Source organism: Argentina silus (genome assembly GCF_951799395.1).
Source record: "Argentina silus genome assembly, chromosome: 21".
NCBI classification, from domain to species: domain Eukaryota; kingdom Metazoa; phylum Chordata; class Actinopteri; order Argentiniformes; family Argentinidae; genus Argentina; species Argentina silus.
In genome coordinates, this window is record NC_139675.1 from 3,343,790 (window position 1) to 3,364,587 (window position 20,798).

At 49.2% G+C, this 20,798-nt stretch overlaps 1 protein-coding gene across 2 annotated transcripts; it reads right to left on the reverse strand.

Moving 5' to 3' along the window:
* Positions 1 to 66: 66 nt before the first annotated feature.
* On the reverse strand, positions 67 to 9,766 carry slc44a1a (solute carrier family 44 member 1a). Of its 2 annotated transcripts, XM_083692600.1 has the most exons (16): positions 9,523 to 9,766; positions 9,092 to 9,178; positions 8,209 to 8,351; positions 6,366 to 6,502; positions 6,072 to 6,165; positions 4,886 to 5,055; positions 4,643 to 4,732; positions 4,333 to 4,478; positions 3,901 to 4,087; positions 2,897 to 3,065; positions 1,928 to 2,084; positions 1,716 to 1,799; positions 1,360 to 1,497; positions 944 to 1,180; positions 750 to 824; positions 67 to 634 (listed from the first exon to the last, which is right to left on the reverse strand). In XM_083692600.1, exons 1-16 carry the CDS (start codon positions 9,544 to 9,546, stop codon positions 629 to 631), a joined length of 1,944 nt encoding a protein of 647 aa, XP_083548726.1. In that variant the 5' UTR covers positions 9,547 to 9,766; the 3' UTR covers positions 67 to 628. The 2 variants fall into 2 exon arrangements, with proteins under 2 accessions (XP_083548726.1, XP_083548727.1); XM_083692601.1 differs by lacking the exons at positions 9,092 to 9,178; positions 9,523 to 9,766 and having other exon boundaries at positions 8,172 to 8,303.
* Between the last annotated feature and the right edge of the window lie 11,032 nt (positions 9,767 to 20,798).

Consider the following 20,798-nt stretch of genomic DNA (forward strand, 5'->3'; position numbering starts at 1 on the left):
TTGACGTGGCTAGTCTGTTTATAAAGTTAGAGCCCAGAGTCAAATATAACTCCAACACCATTTCATAGAGGGGAGCTCCAATTTAATGTTCTGTACAATAACAAATCACAACAGTGGAATGAGTCAGAACAACAGCAGTGAGTGGAATACAAACAGGGAAAATAAATATTACCACAACAGAAAAATAAATTTTAGACTGCCCACACGTGTCCCTAAACTACCCTTCTAATTCAAACCATACAAAACAATGCCTCTCCCTCCCTGCTCCCAATCCCACTGCTGAATCGCTACAGATACACCCGTTTAACATTATTCAAATTCCAAATATTTGGCAACATTTTTATGATTAAAACCGGCCTACTGTCACTTTAATACAAACAATACTTTAATACAAAATGCAGTGGTTAAAATATGTGTCTGAATAGTCCCAATCCTTCCACCACAAATACTAAACACCACAAACAACAGCAACTCTGTTCAAGTAGCACCAAACTACAACAAAAGTATTTTAAAATGTTAAATTTTAAATAGTTTTTTGTTATAGTATACTTTAGTTATATTAAAAGAAAAAGTTAAGTCACATAGCACTCCTCGTAGTGTTGGACAGGAAGCAGATCCCTCCATGAGTCTAGAACTAAAAGAAAGACGTTTCATCATCATCATCATCATCATCATCATCATCATCATCATCATCATCATCTTCCTCACCATCAATGCCAACCCCTCCCTCTGCAGTCCTGTTCACCTACCATTGGCTTCATCTCACCACCGCCTCCCTCCGCCTTCTCCCGACCTGCCGTCCTCTTACTGTTCTCCACAAACTCCTAGAGAGAGAGAGAGAGAGAGAGATGTTTGTGTTTGGCAGTAACAGACGTCTGAACAGACTGACTACCTGTCCTCATGTCAAGCTGTGTCTATGTAACGCGCGCACACACACACACACCATCAGGGCCTTGTCCATGTAAAACTCCTTTCCGGGGCTGCCGTCGTTGTGTTTGGTGTCGATGGCGAAGCAGAGGAAGAGGACGTCCACCACAATCTCGTAGACGGACAGGAAGCAGTGGGCCACCAGGAAGGAGAACAGACACACCAGGAGGAGGGGGATTACCCACACCGTGTAGTCACGCTGGTAGTTCAGGGCCAGCACGGCCGCCAACGCCGTACATGACACAATCAGGACCTGTGCACAGGCAGAGGGAGGGATGGAGAAGGGGGGAGGAGACGGAGAGAAAGAGAGAGGAGGTAGGGAAATGGTGAAGGACAGACTAAATGCCCATGGTCTCTAGCTAGCCACCGGTAAAATAGCTGTAGTCTTGATAGCAACTGTTAAAACCGCTGTATTCGCGATGGCAACTGTACCTTCCCCAAGAAGAGGACGAAGTCGCCCACAGTGTTGATGGCCGCCACTCTGAGGGCGTTCTCCACCAGGATGGCAAAGGCGTCACGCGCCGACGTGCAGAAACTGGTGCTGTTGATGGCTGTGGCCGTGTATGCGTTCTGTGGCAGGACAAGCAGACAGGGTCAGGTATGGAGCTGGGTGTGGCTGGGAGTCTTTTATTAGTCATGTTCACAAGTGTGTTTGCTACTTATTCCGTTCCATGCATTACAATGAGCCTGTCCTCCGATTTCTACCTCCATCAGCCTCCCACACTGTCACAACAGGACCATTTCAGGGCTCCATAAAGACAAGACGGCGTTCTGTTCCTGTCACTCACCTGGTTCAGGTAGGTTAGACACTTCTGAAGGCACCACAGGCAGCAGATACAGGATTTCAGCACACAGCGGGCACAGGCATTCTCCTAGGTTCAGAAACACACACACAGCCGTCATACAGCCATTCTCCTAGGGTCTCTCACTCTCTCTCACACACACACACCTTTCAGCTGGGTGTGGATGTAGGTGAGGATGATGATGATGAAGGCCCTACCTTTCCTTTCAGCTGAGTGTGGATGTAGGTGAGGATGAGGCGGGGTATCTCCACCAGCGTGATGATGAAGGAGCCCTTAGCAACTGTTCCCAGGTGGTAGCGAATAAGACGCAGCACAGAGGACAGGATGGGGGTCCCCGAGAGCTGGGACTTATCCCTGGGGGGGGAGGAATGTACAGTATATGGATATGGGATGTTGCACACTTCCAGACCTGGGTTCAAACATTCGACATTTAAAATACTTTGCTGTGCTTTATTGGGTATGCCTGTCACAATGGACGCGTCTCAAAATGGTAAACCCCCCCACACCATCTGACACTCCAGACAGGCCCAAGCCTATTTTGACCCAGGTCAGCAAAGTTCACACAGTAAACTTCACACAGCAGGACCAATTAAAATCTGCCATCATGGGTGATGATGATTTGACGAAACTACTGTCAACACAAACTCTCAAAGGAATCAGGTAGCCCAACACATTTAGGTCTCGATCAGAGACCCTGACTCCTGGTCCTGGAGAGCCCCAGTGCTGCAGACTTTTGTCCCAGCTCAGCACTGACACACCTTCAGCTCATGAAGTTTTTAAAGAGCAGTTGATTAGTTCAATCAGGTGCGATAGTGATGGAACTAGGCTGGGACAAAAACCTGGACCCACTGCAGCTCTCCGGGACCAGGTTTGAGGATCACAATACCACACATGTCCACCAGGGGGCATTGCTGTCCTCCGCTCGTGTCGTCCTCAAGAAGCATTGGATGAGAATATATATAATAGTATAATAATAATAATATATATAATAATGTATAATTATAATAGTATAATATAATATATATAATGGGAAGGAACTTGGACCTTCTCCTCTAATGCTTTGTCAGTAGGACGAGAGGAGTCATGTTCCTAACCGTGAAGAAAAGGCTCCAGTCTGAGTGTCGCTGGCCGAGACGGTCAGAACCTTCCCGTTCTTCTGGCCTCACCTGGTGAAGTAGTAGGTGACTACCGCCCCTGCGATGGTCATCTGCTGGCAGGCCAGGATGAACTGGCTGATCCAGATTAGGCCCACAGCGTGGTACCAGACCGTGTACTGGAGCGGCCCGGAAATACGGAACTCCACCAGGCCCGTCTCCTCGTTCTTCGCCGGGCTGCCTGCAGGGGGCGCACACAATCACGTCCAGTCAGGCCCAGTGGCAGAAACTAAAGTGATAACCACCAATACCTGATCAGCCAGAGGAGGATGGGTCCCCCCTGGAGTCTGGTTCCGCTCAAGGTTTCTTTCTCCACCCCAGTTTTCCTTGCCACTGTGCCCTATATTTCACATACATTTTTCCTTGGCTTGCTTTTTGAGGGTCTTTGGTTTGGTGTTAGCTCATATTGTTTGTATTGTTTTGGTTGTGAAGCACTATGCAAAAGTGCGATACAAATACATTTGATTGATTGGTCAGTGACCTCCCTAGGTCTCGATCCGTGATCCTCACTCCTGGTCCTGGAGAGCCGCAGTAACGCAGGTTTTTGCTCCAGCTCAGCACTGACTGATTAGGCTAACCTGAACCCACTGCAGCTCTCCAGGACCAAGGTTGAGGATCACTGCTATAGATATTCAAATGTGGCTCAGGTCATCACTCCAAGATAAAACAAGGTTCTAAAAATCAGCTTGTCCCTGAAGGAGAACTCCTTTAACAACCATTTTTAGTGCCGTTTAGAAGCCCTCTGTGGAACAGACAGACAGGCAGGCAGACAGACAGGCAGGCAGGCAGGCCGAAAGCCAGGCATGCATGCAGGCAGCCAGCCAGACCCCGCAGTACCAGACTGACCCAGGCCTCCTGATAGGAGTGGGCTCAGAGTCATGCTGCTCAAACCACAGGCTGCTTCCACGGCCAAAACATCACACGAGACTCAAACACTGTTTAGAAAACACTGCCTGGTCTTCTATTGAACCTGGAACACACCTGATTCTGACAATTCCACTCCCCTGACCTCTGACCTGCGGTTGCCAGTAAGAGCAGCGTGGTGACCCAGTAGCTCCAGAACAGCATGAGGGCGAGGAAAGTCCAGACGGGCTGCAGCACCAGCAGGGGCAGATGGGTAAACACCTTCCCGGCCACGTGGAACAGGGCGATGGTCAGTGCCACACGTTTACGCATGAACAGCATCAGCAACAGCAGGATCACCTGTGGACCAGAAACAAAGGATCAACACCAGGGTTGGTGAACAAGATGGCCACCGGGTTGCATTATCAAAACCAACTTACCCTAACTTTTTTTTTTTACTCATCAAAATGCAAAAAAAAAAAATACGGATAAAGTTTTTACTTTAGCTTCTCTTATCATCAAAGACAGTTACTCTGTCATTACTAATTACCAGTTCCATTTGCTCTGAAATGTTTACACAGTGGCGGAGGCAAGTGGTCTCGTACCGTTAAGACTGTAGCTATGATGGCGTACACGAGCAGGGCCTGGACGTTGTCTGAAGCCACTTCCTCTTGGGGTGTTGGTGTTGCCGTAGTTACGGCCAGGCCCTTCCTGTGGTCTGCGTAGAGCCACCAGAGGACTCCCGTCCCGCCTGGAACACAATGTGTGTGACCAGTTGTCATCAGTGTTCCACATTGGGGTATTTTACTCCAAAAAAACAAAACATTCTTGTTGCATAACAATCATGATGATGTCATGATGATGAGGATGGTGTTTCTAAAAGGTGATAATGTTGAGGATGATGGTGATGCTCACCAACAGAGCCCAGGATGACCAGAACAGAGAGGATCCACACCAGGACTACTGAGATGTAACGGATCACTACCATCAACAGCATTGACAACACTGGAGGAGGAAGGGGGGGAGGGAGAAAACTTAGTGACGTGTCACTGAAAACTGAGACATTTCTTGTTATTTCATGACTCTTTTTGTCTGTGTGTCTGTTTATATTGTGTGTGTGTGTGTGTGTGTGTGTATACCCATCCCCCAAGGGCCTACCCAGAGCCAGTAGACAGAAGCCCATGATGATGTGCTTGCTGGCCAGGACCCCAGCGATGACCCTGTGGAGGAGGCTGTTGTCACTGACGAAGGAGACCAGAGCCTGGGCGAACACCACGTAGCAGGACAGGTCCACCGGCGCACAGCGATGGAACAGTGGGAGAGACTTACTGGGGAGAGACAACGCAGAGAGGAGGAGACAGAGGGGGAGGGAGGGAGGGTGTGAGTGTTTGTGTGTGTACATTTGTCCACCTTGGTGGCACTGGGAGTTTGTATGTATGTATGTATATGTGCGCGTGTGTGTGCGTGCGTGTCAACCTTGGTGGCACTGGGAGTTTGTGTGTGTGTGTCTACCTTGGTGGAACTGGGAGTTTGTGTGTGTGTGTGTGTGTCAGGCACACAGGGCGTTGTGATGCGTCCAGTGCAGTCGTGCGGTAATTAGAGGGAAGGTACCTGCCTACTTCCCACCTGCTTGCAACTCTCTCGCTGCCACTGGCAGGTTTCACCTTGTGGTGAACCAGGAAACAGCTTTGTGTGTCAGTCTTCCTTTGCTAGTACACAGCTTCTCCTTCACCAAGACTCCTGCCAGGCCTCCTTGTGGCCACACACGGTAACTGTGTATCCTCATGGCTCCCCAGGCTAACAGGGGATGGCCTCTAGCGCATCCTGAAAGTGACCTGGCAGGACTGTGTGTCACACTCAGAGATCCTACACAAGTCCAACTGCAGAAGCATAGAGGCGACCATCACCCACCGGCAACTCAGACGACTCGGCCGGGTACCAGCTGACCATCTGCGGCGGAAGATCTTGTACGGACAGTTACAACTGGGCCATCGCTCCGAAGGTGGTCAGAAAAAGCAGCTGAAGGACCAACTGAAGGCTTCCCCTAAAGAAGTGTGGTATGAACCCTACCCTAACCCTGACCACCCTGGAGGCTGCGGTTGCAGATCGCTCCACCTGGCGTGGGCTAGCAGAGGAGAGAAGGACCGAACACCGGAGAAAGATGACCATGGCTGCACATGCCCCAGCGGAGGGGGCCTTCATATGCCCTGTCTGTGGCAGTGAGTGTGCATCCCACATTGGACTATACAGTCATCAACGGACCCACAAACAGTAGTAGAAGTCATCATCGGCCACGATGGACTACCATAAGCAAGCAAGTAAGTAAGTGTGTGTGTGTGTTTACCTTGGTGGCACAGGGAGTTTGGGGCATTTGGTAGCTCTCTCTGCATGACTGGTATATCTGGTAGGAGTGATCTCATAGGAACACAACTCAGAACCTGGAGGGGGGGGGGGGGGGGGGAGAGGGAGAGAGAGGATTCTATGATTGATCTACAAACTCAGTTTTAACAGTGGAACAGTAAAAGGACAGGTTTACTGAACAACACTCTGTTGTTCAGTAATAGCAAGACAGTTAGACGGAAGCTCTCTCACCATTGGCCAGTGAGGAACAATAGGAGGAAGCGGAAGGCAGTCTCACCATTGGCCAGTGCAAACTTCTTGACGTCTGCGTAGGTATTCATCTCTATGTCAGGGCACTTGGACACGCACAGAGCCGCGGACTTGATCTTCATCTTCAGCAGGTCAATGTTACAGGGGTCCAGGAAGAACAAATACCTGGAGGAAGAGGAGGAGGAGGAAGAGGGGAAGGAGGGAGAAGAAGAAGAAGACATTAGTTAAGCGCCTCTGTAGACACCAATGGCAGTGTAACATCAGAAACATCAGCACATTAGAGAAGACCAAACACAATAATTGAAACACATAACCTTCATTCCCACTACAGAGCCCAACCGAGCCCAACCAAACTGAGCTGTTCTGGGCTGGCCTGGCTAAGCATCCACCATAGGTGGTGCCAGAGTGCTGGTCCTGTAGTGTTTAAAGCCCTCAAGTGGCCTGGACAAAACCAAACCTCTCTTCAACGTTCAGAAAACATACATGGGGAGGGGGAGGAGGAGGGATAGAGGAGGGGGAGGAGAAGTTGCACTCCATGCAATGCTTACTTAAAGAAATCACCAAGTTTAATCACTGACCTTTCTCTTAAGAGAACTTCTTCAGTCAAACAAGGTTGACGCGTGTATGGTAAACTACTCTACTCTCCAGTGACCTCCACACCAGGGGAGGCTGGCGGAGGTAGAAATGGACACACTGAGGAATGGTATCAAACACACGTGACCCATCCCATGCATTACAATGTGCCCGTCCTCCGATGTCTACCTCCACCAGCTACCCCCTGATCCACACGGACAAGAATCAAGACACCGACATTGAGCTGTGTGCGTTTGTAAAGCTGTTACTCCTCCTACGACTTTCAATCTCTAAAAGGATTACACAGATTTAGTATCATAACATCAGAGGATTGTTTCCATCCAAGAGACGCGTGGGGCTGTCTGCATAATCAGTAGTGTGGGACGTGGTTGGTTGGACAGACAGATGTTCTCTGTGTAGCCAAAAAGCCTCTCTCTCTCTCCCACTCCCCCCCCATCAGAAACCAAAATGCCCCCCCCCCCCCCCCCGAAAAGGCACCCAGAGGGCACCCTGTCTATACAGAAGCCAAAATGCCTTTCTCCCCCCAACCCACCCCCAGTCAGAAACCAAAATGCCAGGGGCGCTTAGTGGCGTCGCACACTAATGCACTTACCACGTAATCGCAAGGTTCCCGGTTCGATTCCGACCCTCGACCTATCTTGCATGTCATCCCTCCTCTCTCTCCCATCCTTCCTGTCAATCTCTACTGTCTATCCCAATGAAGCAGAAATGCCCTAAAAACATATTTAAAAAAAACTAAAAAAACTAAATGCCCCTCTTCTTCCCCCCCCGGGCACTCTGCCCATCCAGAAGTATGACCCATTGTCTCGTTCAAACACTGGACAAGGACAACACAGTACTACTGAGGGTGGAAAATCACTGCCTTTACAAACAGCTACAAATCATTGTACTGTATGAATCCACATTTCTGTAAACAGCTAGTAATGAATGTACTGTATGAATCCACATTTCTGTAAACAGCTAGTAATGAATGTACTGTATGAATCCACATTTCTGTAAACAGCTAGTAATGAATGTACTGTATGAATCCACATTTCTGTAAACAGCTAGTAATGAATGTACTGTATGAATCCACATTTCTGGTGGTTTTGCTATATTGTTGTCACGACACCTGGGTGCTTGTGGGTCATTTCTACAACCAGAGGCAGGTACAGTATCACGCACGGGTGCAATAAGAAGAGATGTGATATTCCGATATTCAGCCCTTCAGTTCCAGTTTAACCGCCCTTCACCAACACACCTTAGAGAACACCTTCACATCGCTTTACGATGCTTACTTTCTCTCCGTGTGGTCGCGCCCGCTAAGGTCCACGCCGTCGATCTTGGTGTTCTTCTGGCCGCACGTGTTCCCGTAGCTGTCGTACCCCGAGATGAGCCTGGACGCCGCCCCTGTGGCGATGGAGAAGCCGCAGATACACATCTAGGAGAGAGGGGAGGAGTCACAATGCTTTACCTGGAGATACATACAAGCACATACAAGCCTGCTGGCGGAGGTAAAAGGGCAGAGGATGGGCTCATTGTAATGCATGGAATGGAATTAGGAATGGTACCAAAACATGGTTAAAACTATCATTTGTATCTTATGAATGGTCAGTCCTTGCATCCAAAGCTCCTTTTATGAATTTGAGGTTACATTTGTAATTGTAGTTACATTTCTCTGTAGTTTACCAAAAAAGTGGAGGGAAGCCACTTTGTTGTAGTTTGAATCCAAGATTGCCCCTTTAACATAATACAGTGTATTGTATAGGTCGACATACAACCTACATAACAGTGGAGGCTGGTGGAGGTAGGAAATCGGAGGACTCATTGTAATGCATAGAATAAGGAATGGTGTGTTTGATTCCATTCCTTATTCTATCCCATACATTACAATGAGCCCGTCCTCCGATTTCTACCTCCGTCAGCCTCCCCTGCTACACACTCATGTCAGATCAATTGTAATTGTTGGTAGTGGGAAGCTTTCAATGGTTGGAACCCTAAACCCAATTTTAGACGCACGTAGTACACAACCGAATCCAGATGCGCGCTAATGAAGTTAAACGAGGTGTGTTTCTCTCTAGAGGAAAAGGGCGCAGCGCGCTGATCCTGGCTCGGCGGAGAATAGGCTAACCCTAAACCTTGCGACGTCAAGTAAAGGTAACTTCTGAGACTAAAACTCACCATTCCGACACAGAACACGGAGAAGAGAACCAGCCATGGGATGTCCGTGCAGTTTCGCTCCTCCAACGGTTTCCACTCCCGCTTACTCTATAAAGGTTTTGAAACATATACACAAATCAATAAATTCACCGTCATCTACACGAACACCTAAGGCGAGTCAATAAGTGGTCATAAAAGCGGCCAATGTGTTTAGTGTAGAAACACCGAATCCCTGTTTGCTCCTGATACAACCCTTCAAGTCATTCTTACGGAAGTGAGGCCACTCAACATTGTTTACTAACTGACAGCCTTTCCCAAAATAAACTGTTTGAAAAACATAGTTTTCTGTGTGCAAATCTCAGTAGACTACTAACATCAGATCACTGAAAAACAAATGTCTAATTCGTTAAATACTAAAGTATAAAATGAGTGACTTAGCTACTGTACTATACCTCTTTGGTGCTACAACAACCCATTGTGGATTATTTCGGCAGTCACGACAAAAAAAAAACGTCCAAAACAAACCGAAAAGTTTGAAGTGCCCGCTATTAACAGTCAGTGCATTTCACGTACACACAACACACGCACGGTTATAACTCCCTCTTTTCCTGCACACAGCTATCTAGTATGACCATGCGCCCTCTTGAACTGATTATTTCATGTCGATTTCAACTTCCTTGAAGACATCTCACTTTCTCTTCCACTTCAGTTAAAATACGGAAAACCTGTCGACCAGCGACTCCACGTGGCCAGAATAACGCCGTGATGATGGAAGAGTAATGGCGCCGCCTGGCGGTGTAGCCGAGTAATAACAATTTAGTGGACAAGGACAAAGAGAGACGGAGGGAGCGAGTGTGTGTGTGTGTGTGTGCGCGCACCTTCTCATACACATACTCCTGCCCAAACACACACACCTTCTCATCCACATACTCCTGACCAGACACACACACACACACACACACACACACACACACACACACACATACACCTTCTCAAACACATTCTCCTGACCAGACACACACGCACACACACAAACCCTCCATCCCTCTCTCTCTCCCTCCATCTCTCTCACTGACCTGTCCTATTTCCTGTGTGGGCTAGAATGCCAAAACCATTTCTTGAGAAAGAGGCGTTTTGCCTTCCTTTTTTCTCCCCCTCTCTCTTTCTCTGCACACCAGGGGAGGCTGTTGGAGGCCGACATCCGAGGGAGAATACCGTTCCTCATTCCCTTCCATGCATTACAATGAGCCCGTCCTCCGATTTCAACCTCCGCCAGCCTCTCCTTGTCTACCTCCTCCAGTAGTATTCATCTGAGGTTCTCCTCCCCGCTTGGCGCCATGGTGGTAGTAAGGTAGAATCCGGGGGGGTCACCAGGGGAGGCTGGTGGAGGTAGAAATCGGAGGACGGGCTCATTGTAATGTATGGAATGGAGTGTGGAATGGTATCAAAGACGTGTGCGTTCCATATATCCCTGGTTTAACAGCGGCTGAGGAGGGAGAAACTTACATCACAGTCTACCCCATAGTGAGGTATAGAACACCTGTTGTGTGTGTGTGTGTGTGTGAGAGAGAGAGAGAGAGAGAGACACACACACACACACACACACACACAGAGCATCCCCTCACCAGACCCCTGCACACAGACCTCCTTAAGAGAAGATTAGATTAGATTATTTTAGCCTGAAGATTATTATGTTCTGTATCCGCGGTAACCCGGACTTCCTGTTCCCACGGTTGCCATGGGCCATGACCAGCGACCAACCCCCCCCCCCCCGTATTTACTCACCCACACACACACACACATTGGACACACACACATACAAACACACACTGTACATACACACATTGGACACACACAACGTACACACACACACACACACACACACACACACACACACTGTACACACCACACATTGTACACACAGACACACACGCTACACACCGTACACACACACACCATTCACACACACACACACACACACACACACACACACACACACACACACACAGCATAGAGAAGGACACAGGCATCACTTAAGCTATCTTATTCTAACACACTGACATGGAATGTTGTATTTTTCAAGTAATTAATTGCATTGAATCAGTTCCATTCCCATCCAGATTTGCAATAGAATGTGTGTGTGTGTGTGTGTGTGTGTGTGTGTGTGTGTGTGTGTGTGTGTGTGTGTGTGTGTGTATGTGTGTTGTGAGGAGGGGGGTTCTTAAAGCATCACCCCCAAGTTCCTACAAGGCTGGGTGCTGTGGATTGGGAGTGGATTTGTTCCAATAATAAACTTTGTCAGGGAGGAATTTGAGCCTGTTTCCTGTGGACCCTCTGAGCACTGCTGTGGGCGGGGGGTTATGGGAGTCATGAATGGAGCTTTCTTCTTCACCTCCACCACGGACCATGTGACCTCCGAGTGGTCATGTGACCCATGATGACGCTGACTTTCATAACCACCCCCTCATCTTCCATGAAGCTAGATGATCACACACACATACACACCCTACAAACACACACACACACACACACACACACACACACACAAACACACACACAGGGTGATGGTACTCAACCATTGAGAGACCATTGTGATGTCATAGGTGTGTTACTTACGTTAGGCCAACATTCTGGATCAGAGAGTCTGCTTAATGTACGGGGCAGATGCTGTGATAGTCTGTCTGCCTGTCTGTCTGCCTGCCTGTCTGTCTGCCTGCCTGCCTGCCTGTCTGTTTGACTGCCTGTCTGCCTGTCTGTCTGCCTTGCCTACAGACGTCTCCTCAAAGTCACATTCTCCCAAGAATTCAAATGAAACACTGTGTCCACCAACCATGTATTCAGTTGTTGTTGTTGTTGTGGTTGTTGTTGTTGTTGTTGGGAACATTATCAGTGAGTTGAAAATGTCTCCAGCAGTGATAAGGAGCGTTGATATCAGTGTCTATGACCTCACCGCTCGGAGAAGCCGTCAGAAGACGGTGTCTATATTAGGGAATGAATTCGTGGCATTCAGAAACACCGTTGAAATGTTGTTGTCCTTTGAAGATTCCTTCAGTTCCAGACTAGTAATCTCAAGAGGCGGCCAGTAGTTGGCAGCCATGTTTAGCGTGTGTGTCTGAGGGGAGTGTTCCTCAGGACCGGCAGTCAACATGTCACAGGGCTGCATCTTGCTTCAGTGTTGGGTGTTTGTGCAAGGATGCCTGTGCAGTTACAGGGTGACACACACACACACATATACACACACACAGAAATGACTGCCAAAACATGACTCCAATCTCACTTGGCCCTACGCCATGGTCTCTTACACAGCGGCTTGTCTGTTACTAATCAAAACCAACTGGAAAGAGAGACGTGAGGAGGAGGAGGGGAGGGTGGGGAGAAAGAGAGTTGGTTGAGGAAAGAGAGAGTTTAGGACAGAAAGACTGCCTTCCAGAGAGGGAGGCTAGAGAGGAAGGGTCCGAAAGGAGGAGGAGAAGGAGTACAAAGAGGGGGATGAGAAACGGAGGAGTGAGAAGCAGAGAGCTGTGAGACCAGGGGGACCAGGATGTGACTCACTGGAGGGAGGGAGGGAGGGAGAGAGGAGAGGAGAGAAGGGGAGGAGAGGACAGAGAGACTGGAACGGAGGAGAGAAGGGGAGGAGAGGGGGTAGAGCCACCCCTAGTCCAAGCGTTCAGTCAGCAGAAACTCTAATGTGATCAAGATGGCTGATGGTTCCTCCTAGGCTCTCCCTGCGACTGCTGCTCCGCACGTTCCCAGGGAAACTTCTTCTCACAGGGAAATTTCTTTTCCCAGGGAAACCTCTCCCGACAGCCGTTGATTCCCAACCGTAAACCCTGAGGACATTCCGGCCGGGAAACCAGGGACCTGGAACTGGGAGCGACATCATCACGAGGAAGAGGAGGTGACTGACTCCCGCCAGATCTCACTTACAAACGCCTTTCTCGCTTGTTCCTTGGTCTGTGAAGTAGAGGGATTAACCTGGGTCTGTTAGTGAAGTAGAGGGATTAACCTGGGTCTGTTAGTGAAGTAGAGGGATTAACCTGGGTCTGTTAGTGAAGTAGCGTACGGCATCTGGTCCCCTGTGTGGGACTGGACACTCGAGGAGGACAGGGACAACCCTCTCTGGATCCCAATGGAATATTGACCAAGGAATACATATTGCCACGCTGTGAAGTATTGTGAATTTACAGTAGGGGTGTGTGTGTGTGTGTGTGTGTGTGTGTGTGTGTGAGGCTGTGGTACTGTAGAACACAGTTGTTGATCTCTCCCGTCTGCGTGCCTCCGCACGGTCCTGGGTCAGAGGTCACTGGAGGGAACTCTGGGTAACCGCCTGTTCTGGTCCTGAGGAGGAAGAAGGTACAAACCTCTGTGTTCTCCTCTGAATTTACCCCCCCCCCCCACACACATACACACACACACACACACACACACAATCTCCTATATCTCTCTTTTTGGTGTGATAAGGGAAACAAGCCACAGATAACCTCCTGGCGTGTTGATAACCTTTTGATGCAGCGAGAGGCTGCCGGATAAGGAGCTGATCATTAACGTGGTTATCGGACGTTCCAGTTGTCTGTGCAGCCTGAGAGAACAGATGTGAGGAGGAGTTATCTCTTAGGACAGATGTCAGAGGAGAGATACCATCTCCCTGTGTGTCTGTGTTACACAACTCAACCACTCCACCACTGTTTTATCCTCTTCTCTCTCTGTCTCTCTGTCTCTCTCTCGCTCTCTCTCTGTTTCTCTCTCTCGCTCTCTCTCTTTTTCTCTCTCTCGCTCTCTCTCTCTGCTTCTCTCTCTCTCTCTCTCTCTGCTTCTCTCTCTCTCTCTGCTTCTCTCTCTCTCTCTGCTTCTCTCTCTCTCTCTCTCTCTGCTTCTCTCTCTCTCTGCTTCTCTCTCTCTCTCTACTTCTCTCTCTCTCTGCTTCTCTCTCTCTCTCTCTCTCTGCTTCTCTCTCTCTCTCTCTGCTTCTCTCTCTCTGCTTCTCTCTCTCTCTGCTTCTCTCTCTCTCTGCTTCTCTCTCTCTCTCTCTCTCTCTCTACTTCTCTCTCTCTCTCTCTCTCTCTCGTTCCCAGTGGTCTTTTTATAAAGAGGAAACGATAGCTCACGTTACTGTGCTGCTATGTAGTGTTGGTGCCAAAATACGTTGGCAGTTACTCACTTTGATTCAGACTGTAATGGTCTGATACATGGTGTTGGATGGTTGAGGTCTGATTCAGACTGTTATGGTCTGATACATGGTGTTGGATGGTTGAGGTCTGATTCAGACTGTAATGGTCTGATACATGGTGTTGGATGGTTGAGGTCTGATTCAGACTGTTATGGTCTGATACATGGTGTTGGATGGTTGAGGTCTGATTCAGACTGTTATGGTCTGATACATGGTGTTGGATGGTTGAGGTCTGATTCAGACTGTTATGGTCTGATACATGGTGTTGGATGGTTAATTCTGACTGTTATGGTCTGATACATGGTGTTGGATGGTTAAGGGCTGATTCAGACTGTTATGGTCTCATACATAGTGTTGGATGGTTAAGGTCTGATACATGGTGTTGGATGGTTAAGGGCTGATACATGGTGGTCTGATACATGGTGTTGGATGGTTAAGGGCTGATACATGGTGGTCTGATACATGGTGTTGGATGGTTAAGGGCTGATACATGGTGGTCTGATACATGGTGGTCTGATACATGGTGGTCTGATACATGGTGTTGGATGGTTAAGGTCTGATTCAGACTGTTATGGTCTGATACATGGTGTTGGATGGTTAAGGGCTGATTCAGACTGTTATGGTCTCATACATGGTGTTGGATGGTTGTGGTCTGATTCAGACTGTTATGGTCTGATACATGGTGTTGGATGGTTGAGGTCTGATTCAGACTGTTATGGTCTGATACATGGTGTTGGATGGTTAATTCTGACTGTTATGGTCTGATACATGGTGTTGGATGGTTGGGGTCTGATTCAGACCATTAGTCTGATACATGGTGTTGGACAGTTGTGGTCTGATCTCATCTGACTGTTTCACTGTCTGGCAGTACACTATGTTGAGTAAGGATGTTCTAAAAACGATAAAACAGTGAATCTGTTGTTTTTAACCATTCCAATGTTGCAATAACATAACAGAGGCTGCAGTCTGAGTGGTTTCCTGCCCCCCCCGGCAGGCTGAGAACCCAGAGGGAGATAAGCTGTTCTCCACCGTCCTGGAACCGGGTGACAGTGATGTCATAGCGGAACACGTGTTTCATATCATTCGTCATTCCGCTCCGTGCATCACAATGAGCCCGTCCTACGATTTCTACCGCCACCAGCCTCCACTGTTGAACCACTAACCCCCCCCCCCCCCTTTCTTCTCTTCCCTAACAGGAGTCTGAGGAAACCTGCTTTGCCATTTGTCTACGTCAATAGAGGCTCTATGGGATAGCAACTGCAGCTTTCAGTTCATCCGTCCGTCCCACTGTCTGCCATGCCTGTTGCCGTGCGGAGGAGGAGCTGGGAGGATCACGTGACCCACCGGTCCAGATCGCAGCGTAGCCGCGACGACCTCGACCTGGTCTGTTGCCAGGGTGACCACGGTGATAGGGAGGGGCCTCGAGCGGTGGCGGGGGAGGAGTCGGGGGGCGGGACCAAGCTGCGGAGGAGGAGGAGGGACAGGTGTGCCTCCCTGCCCGAGTGCTGTCACCAGCCGTGCCCCGACGAGACTGGTCACACGTCTGAGGTCGTGACCTCTGTTGTCACGGGCGACAGTGTGGACCACAGCGAGAGGAGGCTTGGGGGGTCAGAGGGCAAGCGTGGCAGTATTGAGGACCAGACAGGCCATGGCTCTGACCAGGCAGGGAACGATGACCTCACCATGGGGTCGACGGAGCCTGCCGTTGGATTTACTATAACCATAGATTCAGAGGAGGAATCTGTCAGCCAAGCCCTCTGTGACTCTGTCAACCAACTCCTCTGTGACTCTGTCAGCAGCCAACTCCTCTGTGACACTGTCAACCAACTCCTCTGTGACTCTGTCAGCAGCCAACTCCACTGTGACTCTGTCAACCAACTCCACTGTGACTCTGTCAACCAAATCCTCTGTGACTCTGTCAGCAGCCAACTCCTCTGTGACTCTGTCAACCAACTCCACTGTGACTCTGTCAACCAACTCCACTGTGACTCTGTCAGCCAACTCCTCTGTGACTCTGTCAGCAGCCCTGACACTAACCCTGATTTTAACTTGACCTCTGCTAACCCTAACCCTGACTCTAACTTGAGCTCTGCTGTTGATAGCAGCCATGATAATGAGGATGATGACGATGGTGAGGATGAGGAAGGTATGGACACAAACACGAGTCATGGACTCTGTGATGACGACAACGTCTCTTCTGTTCCCTCTGTTTCTGTTTATGCACTCTCCCAGGCCTGTTTTGAAAACCCCCCTATTTGTCAGGACAATGGACTCTCACTGGTCTGTTCTGCTGGGGAGGACACTGATGGAGCTTACCAACCAAAGGAGACAGAGGGGGAGCATGTGGATGCTTCCACAGAACCAGAACCACAGACCCATCTCTATCCGACAGAGGGAAGCGACACCGACCACAGCGAGATTCAACCGCCAGGGGTTCTGGGCGACCCGATCAGAGTCGAAGACGAGGGTGGTGCAATATTGGGTCATGTGGATGTGGCCTCGGAGGCTTCTGGTGTTGTTGCCCTGCAGGGGGAATGTCTGGAGGGAGGAGCCACGGAACATCTGGAGGGAGGAGCCACAGAACCTCTGGAGGGAGGAGCCACAGAACCTCTGGAGGGAGGAGCCACAGAACATCTGGAGGGAGGAGCCACAGAGAAACACTCTCATGTTGGAGCCGTTGTTGGTGGTTATGATGATGTGAATGGACAGAGGAGAGGGACTGTTCATAAAGGTGTTGATGAATCAGACCCTGATGAAGAGAAGGTTTTGGAGGTTCCTGGCACCGAGGAGGCATCTGGTCAAACAACAACAGGACAACAGAATCACCATGACAACACAGAGGTCTCCACGGAGGCGTCCACAGAACAGACGCCAGCCCAGAGCCAAACCAGATGTCTGCAGCAGACTGTTGATGTCATGGCTCTGGTGGAGAGGAGAAGGGGAGGAGGAGGGGAGGAGGAGTGGGCTGGGGGAGAAGAGGAGGAGAGGGATAATGGAGGAAGAGAAAGATCACCAGAGGAAGATAGCAGTGCAACCTCAACAACTGTCATGTGTGTCAAAGTTCAACATTCTGAAGATGCCGATGACCAAACATTGGTAGAACAACAGGACCGTGAACATTTAAACGTGGACCGGACCCAGGAAATGACGACCACCATAGAGGGCGTGGCTGGTCACGTGACCCAGGCCAGCTCTGATGACCTCACAGTGGAGTATATGAGTGACAGCTCAGCGTCTAAAGACTCCTCCTCCTCCCCCCTCCCGGCTCAAACTTGCTCTCTAACTCCTTATAGCCAGGGACTGCAAGATGGTGATGATGGTGATGATGATGATGATGACGACGACGACGATGAAGATGATGATAGTTCTAAACTAGACACCATTCTTGAGGTCAGCCAATCAGAGGCAGAGGATGACTCCGCCCTCCTGCAGGTGCAAGAGGTCGCGACCTGGAGTGTCCCCGCCCCCTCAGTGACCCAACTCACCGATAGGTCCATGGTAAACGCAGCCATGCCATTGGCTGCTCTCAGCCAGCCTCTGTGTGCATCAACAGAGGGACATCATGGCAACCAGGAGCGTGAGGCGGTGGACGGCCTGACAAATCAGGACACGCCCCCCGGAGGTTCTAAACATTCTAAAACGGAAGCCATACAGGAGGTAGCAACTCGGCAGCCGGGTTGCCATGGCAACGCTGGCCGTGACGGCGAGGAGGCCCCGGAGGGGAGGAGAGAGGCGGAGTGTCGAGATCGCATGGCTGAGGACGGAGGACAGGTGACCATGAGGAGGAGGAAGGTAAGAGGATGAGTCACTACTTTGTTGCATGGTATCACACGGTATGATCTATCCAAGCTCTGTGTATCTACAGTGCCAAGTCAACACACACACACACACACACACACACACACACACACACACTCACACATACACACACACACACACACACACTCACACACACATACACACACACACACACACACACACACACACACACACACACACACTCACACATACACACACACACACACACACACACACACACTGTAACACTTCAAAAACAGTCCCTCAGTTGTGTTCCTTGACAGTTATTGGACGCTATTCTGTACGTTGAAAACAGCACACAAATCATGATGTCCCGCTGTGTGTGTGTGTGTGTGTGTGTGTGTGTGTGTCTGGCACGGCGCTCGGAACAACAATGACTTCATGTCCACATGCCTGTCGACCCACAGCGATCTGTAGAATGTTCTGAACTCTTACAACCTCTGTCCCGCAAAACAAGAGCCTATAAGGGCATTGCTGGAGGATATGTGTGTGTGTGTGTGTGTGTGTGTGTGTGTGTGTGTGTGTCTGTGTGTGTGTGTGTGTGTGTGTGTGTGTGTGTGCGTGTGTGTGTTTGTCCACCCAGTGACAATGGTAAAATGGCCAAAACAAAAGACTCCAACCCAAACAGCCAAATACCTGACACTATTAACATACAGTTAGCCCTTATGCTAGCCACCAATTTGGCTTGTGGTTGTTCCCAACAGGCTAGTTTATATGTAATTAGCCTTAATGCTAGTTCAGCTAGTTTATATGTAATTAGTCTTACTCTCAACAGGCTAGTTTATATGTAATTAGCCTTAGTGGTAGTTCAGCTAGTTTATATGTTGTTAGCCTTAGCGGTAGTTCAGCTAGTTTATATGTTGTTAGCCTTAGCGGTAGTTCAGCTAGTTTATATGTTGTTAGCCTTAGCGGTAGTTCAGCTGGTCCGGAGGGAGCGGCTATACCAGAGACATCATTAATATGCCAGGGTCCATGAAGCACGCATGCCGTTTCTGCTAGCAGTGTGTGTGTGTGTGTGTGTGTGTGTGTGTGTGTGTGTGTGTGTGTGCGTGTGTGTGTGTGTGTGTGTGTGTGTGTAGTTCATTAATAAGCCAGGGTCCATTAAGCAGACATGCCATGTAGAGAGGCCCGCAGCTTAGAGAGGCACACGTCCAAAGCTAATGGAGTGTGACTGGGTGTTACTCTAATAAAGGTTTAATTCCACAGATTGTTAAACAGTTGTTTATGTTCCCTCCCATGAATAACTTTAAAACCTTATAGTGTAATTCACCTCTTAGATAAAAGGGAAAGTCTAGTGTGTGTGTGTAGTGTGTGTGTGTGTGTGTGTGTGTGTGTGTGTGTGTGTATAGTGTGTGTGTGTGTGTGTGTGTGCGTGTATAGTGTGTGTGTGTGTATAATGTGCGTGTGCGTATGTGTGTGCGTGTGCGTGCGTGTGCGTGTGTGTGTGTGTGTGTGTATAGTGTGTGTGTAGTGTTTATGTTCATTTAGACAGTGTGTTGACTGTGATGACATACTGCAGTGTAATCTTAGGCCGGTTCTCAAAACCATGTGAAGTTACTTAAAGAGATAGTCCAGGGTTTTTTTAGACCTCATTTTTCCACTTCCTTGAGTTCTTGTCCAGACACTTTTTTTGGTCATATTTCCATCCTTGAGTTTTCTTTGGCTGGCTCCGGGGCTTGAATTTAGCCATACCGGGTCCATGCATGGCACCAGTCAATTAATCCTAACAGGAATGTTTGCCGTGCCGAACATAGAGTTAATGGCGTAGAATGCCCTTCAAGCCTTTTCATTCAATGTCTTCGTAGCCAAGTTGAAACTCCCTGATGAACTGATCTCCAGCCCGAGGTAACTGTAACTGGTACTGTGTTTCAGCACTGTTCTATCATAGGTAAACTGGTACCTGTTTCCCTGAGAACTGGATACGACTGGCAGACTTTGCTGCAGCCCCTGTCCTGTGGGTGCCACTGGCACCAGGTCATCTGCCTAAAACAAACATTTGATCTCTGAGTCCTGGAGGGTGAGGCCGGGGGGCTGCAGATTGTTCCAGAACATTCGACTCTCTCTTTCTCTCTCTCTCTCTGACCCACTCCAACAACAGGAAGTGGTTAAGGAATGTGATCGAATACAAAATAATAAAATCCGACAGGGGAACTCCAAAACCACCCCAAAAGCCACCCCCTCCTCCTGGCCACTTAGATCGCTTGTTGTTATTGTTGTTGTTGTTGTGGCAGCCATTGTTCATTCAACCAGCCCCCATAAAGATGTTGTTTGTTTTCTGTTGAAAACAACTCAGTGCTCATTTGCAGAGAGACACAGAACACAGCCAGCTCTGGCTCACAGAGAGAAGCAGGGCTGGAGGCCTTTCAATGATGACATACACACACACACACACACACACACACACATATACGCACGCACGCACGCCACGCACGCCACGCACACCACGCACGCACACACATACACACACACACACATATACACATATACGCATGCACGCACACACACATACACACACACACACACACACACACACACACGCACACACGCACGCACGCACACACACACACACACACACACACACACACACACACACACACACACACCCTTCCATGCCTGGCTAGCCCCTCAGCCCACCCTACTGCTCACTCAGAGCTGGAAAACAGGAGTAAGAGATGAGTCACAAGACCTAGTCAGAGAGAAAGAGAGATGTGGCCTGTTTGTCACAGAGTACAGACTCTACCA

What these genes read in the sequence shown, in the direction of transcription:
- slc44a1a (XM_083692600.1), bottom strand. Translation starts at nt 9,546, where the DNA reads ATGGGTTGTTGTAGCACCAAAGAG. An exon ending in CGCGACCACACGGAGAGAAA is followed by an intron (nt 6,503 to 8,208) that starts GTAAGCATCGTA and finishes CTCTTCCTCCAG; the next exon opens with GTATTTGTTCTTCCTGGACC. An exon ending in ACATGGACAAGGCCCTGATG is followed by an intron (nt 825 to 943) that starts GTGTGTGTGTGT and finishes CTCTCTCTCTAG; the next exon opens with GAGTTTGTGGAGAACAGTAA.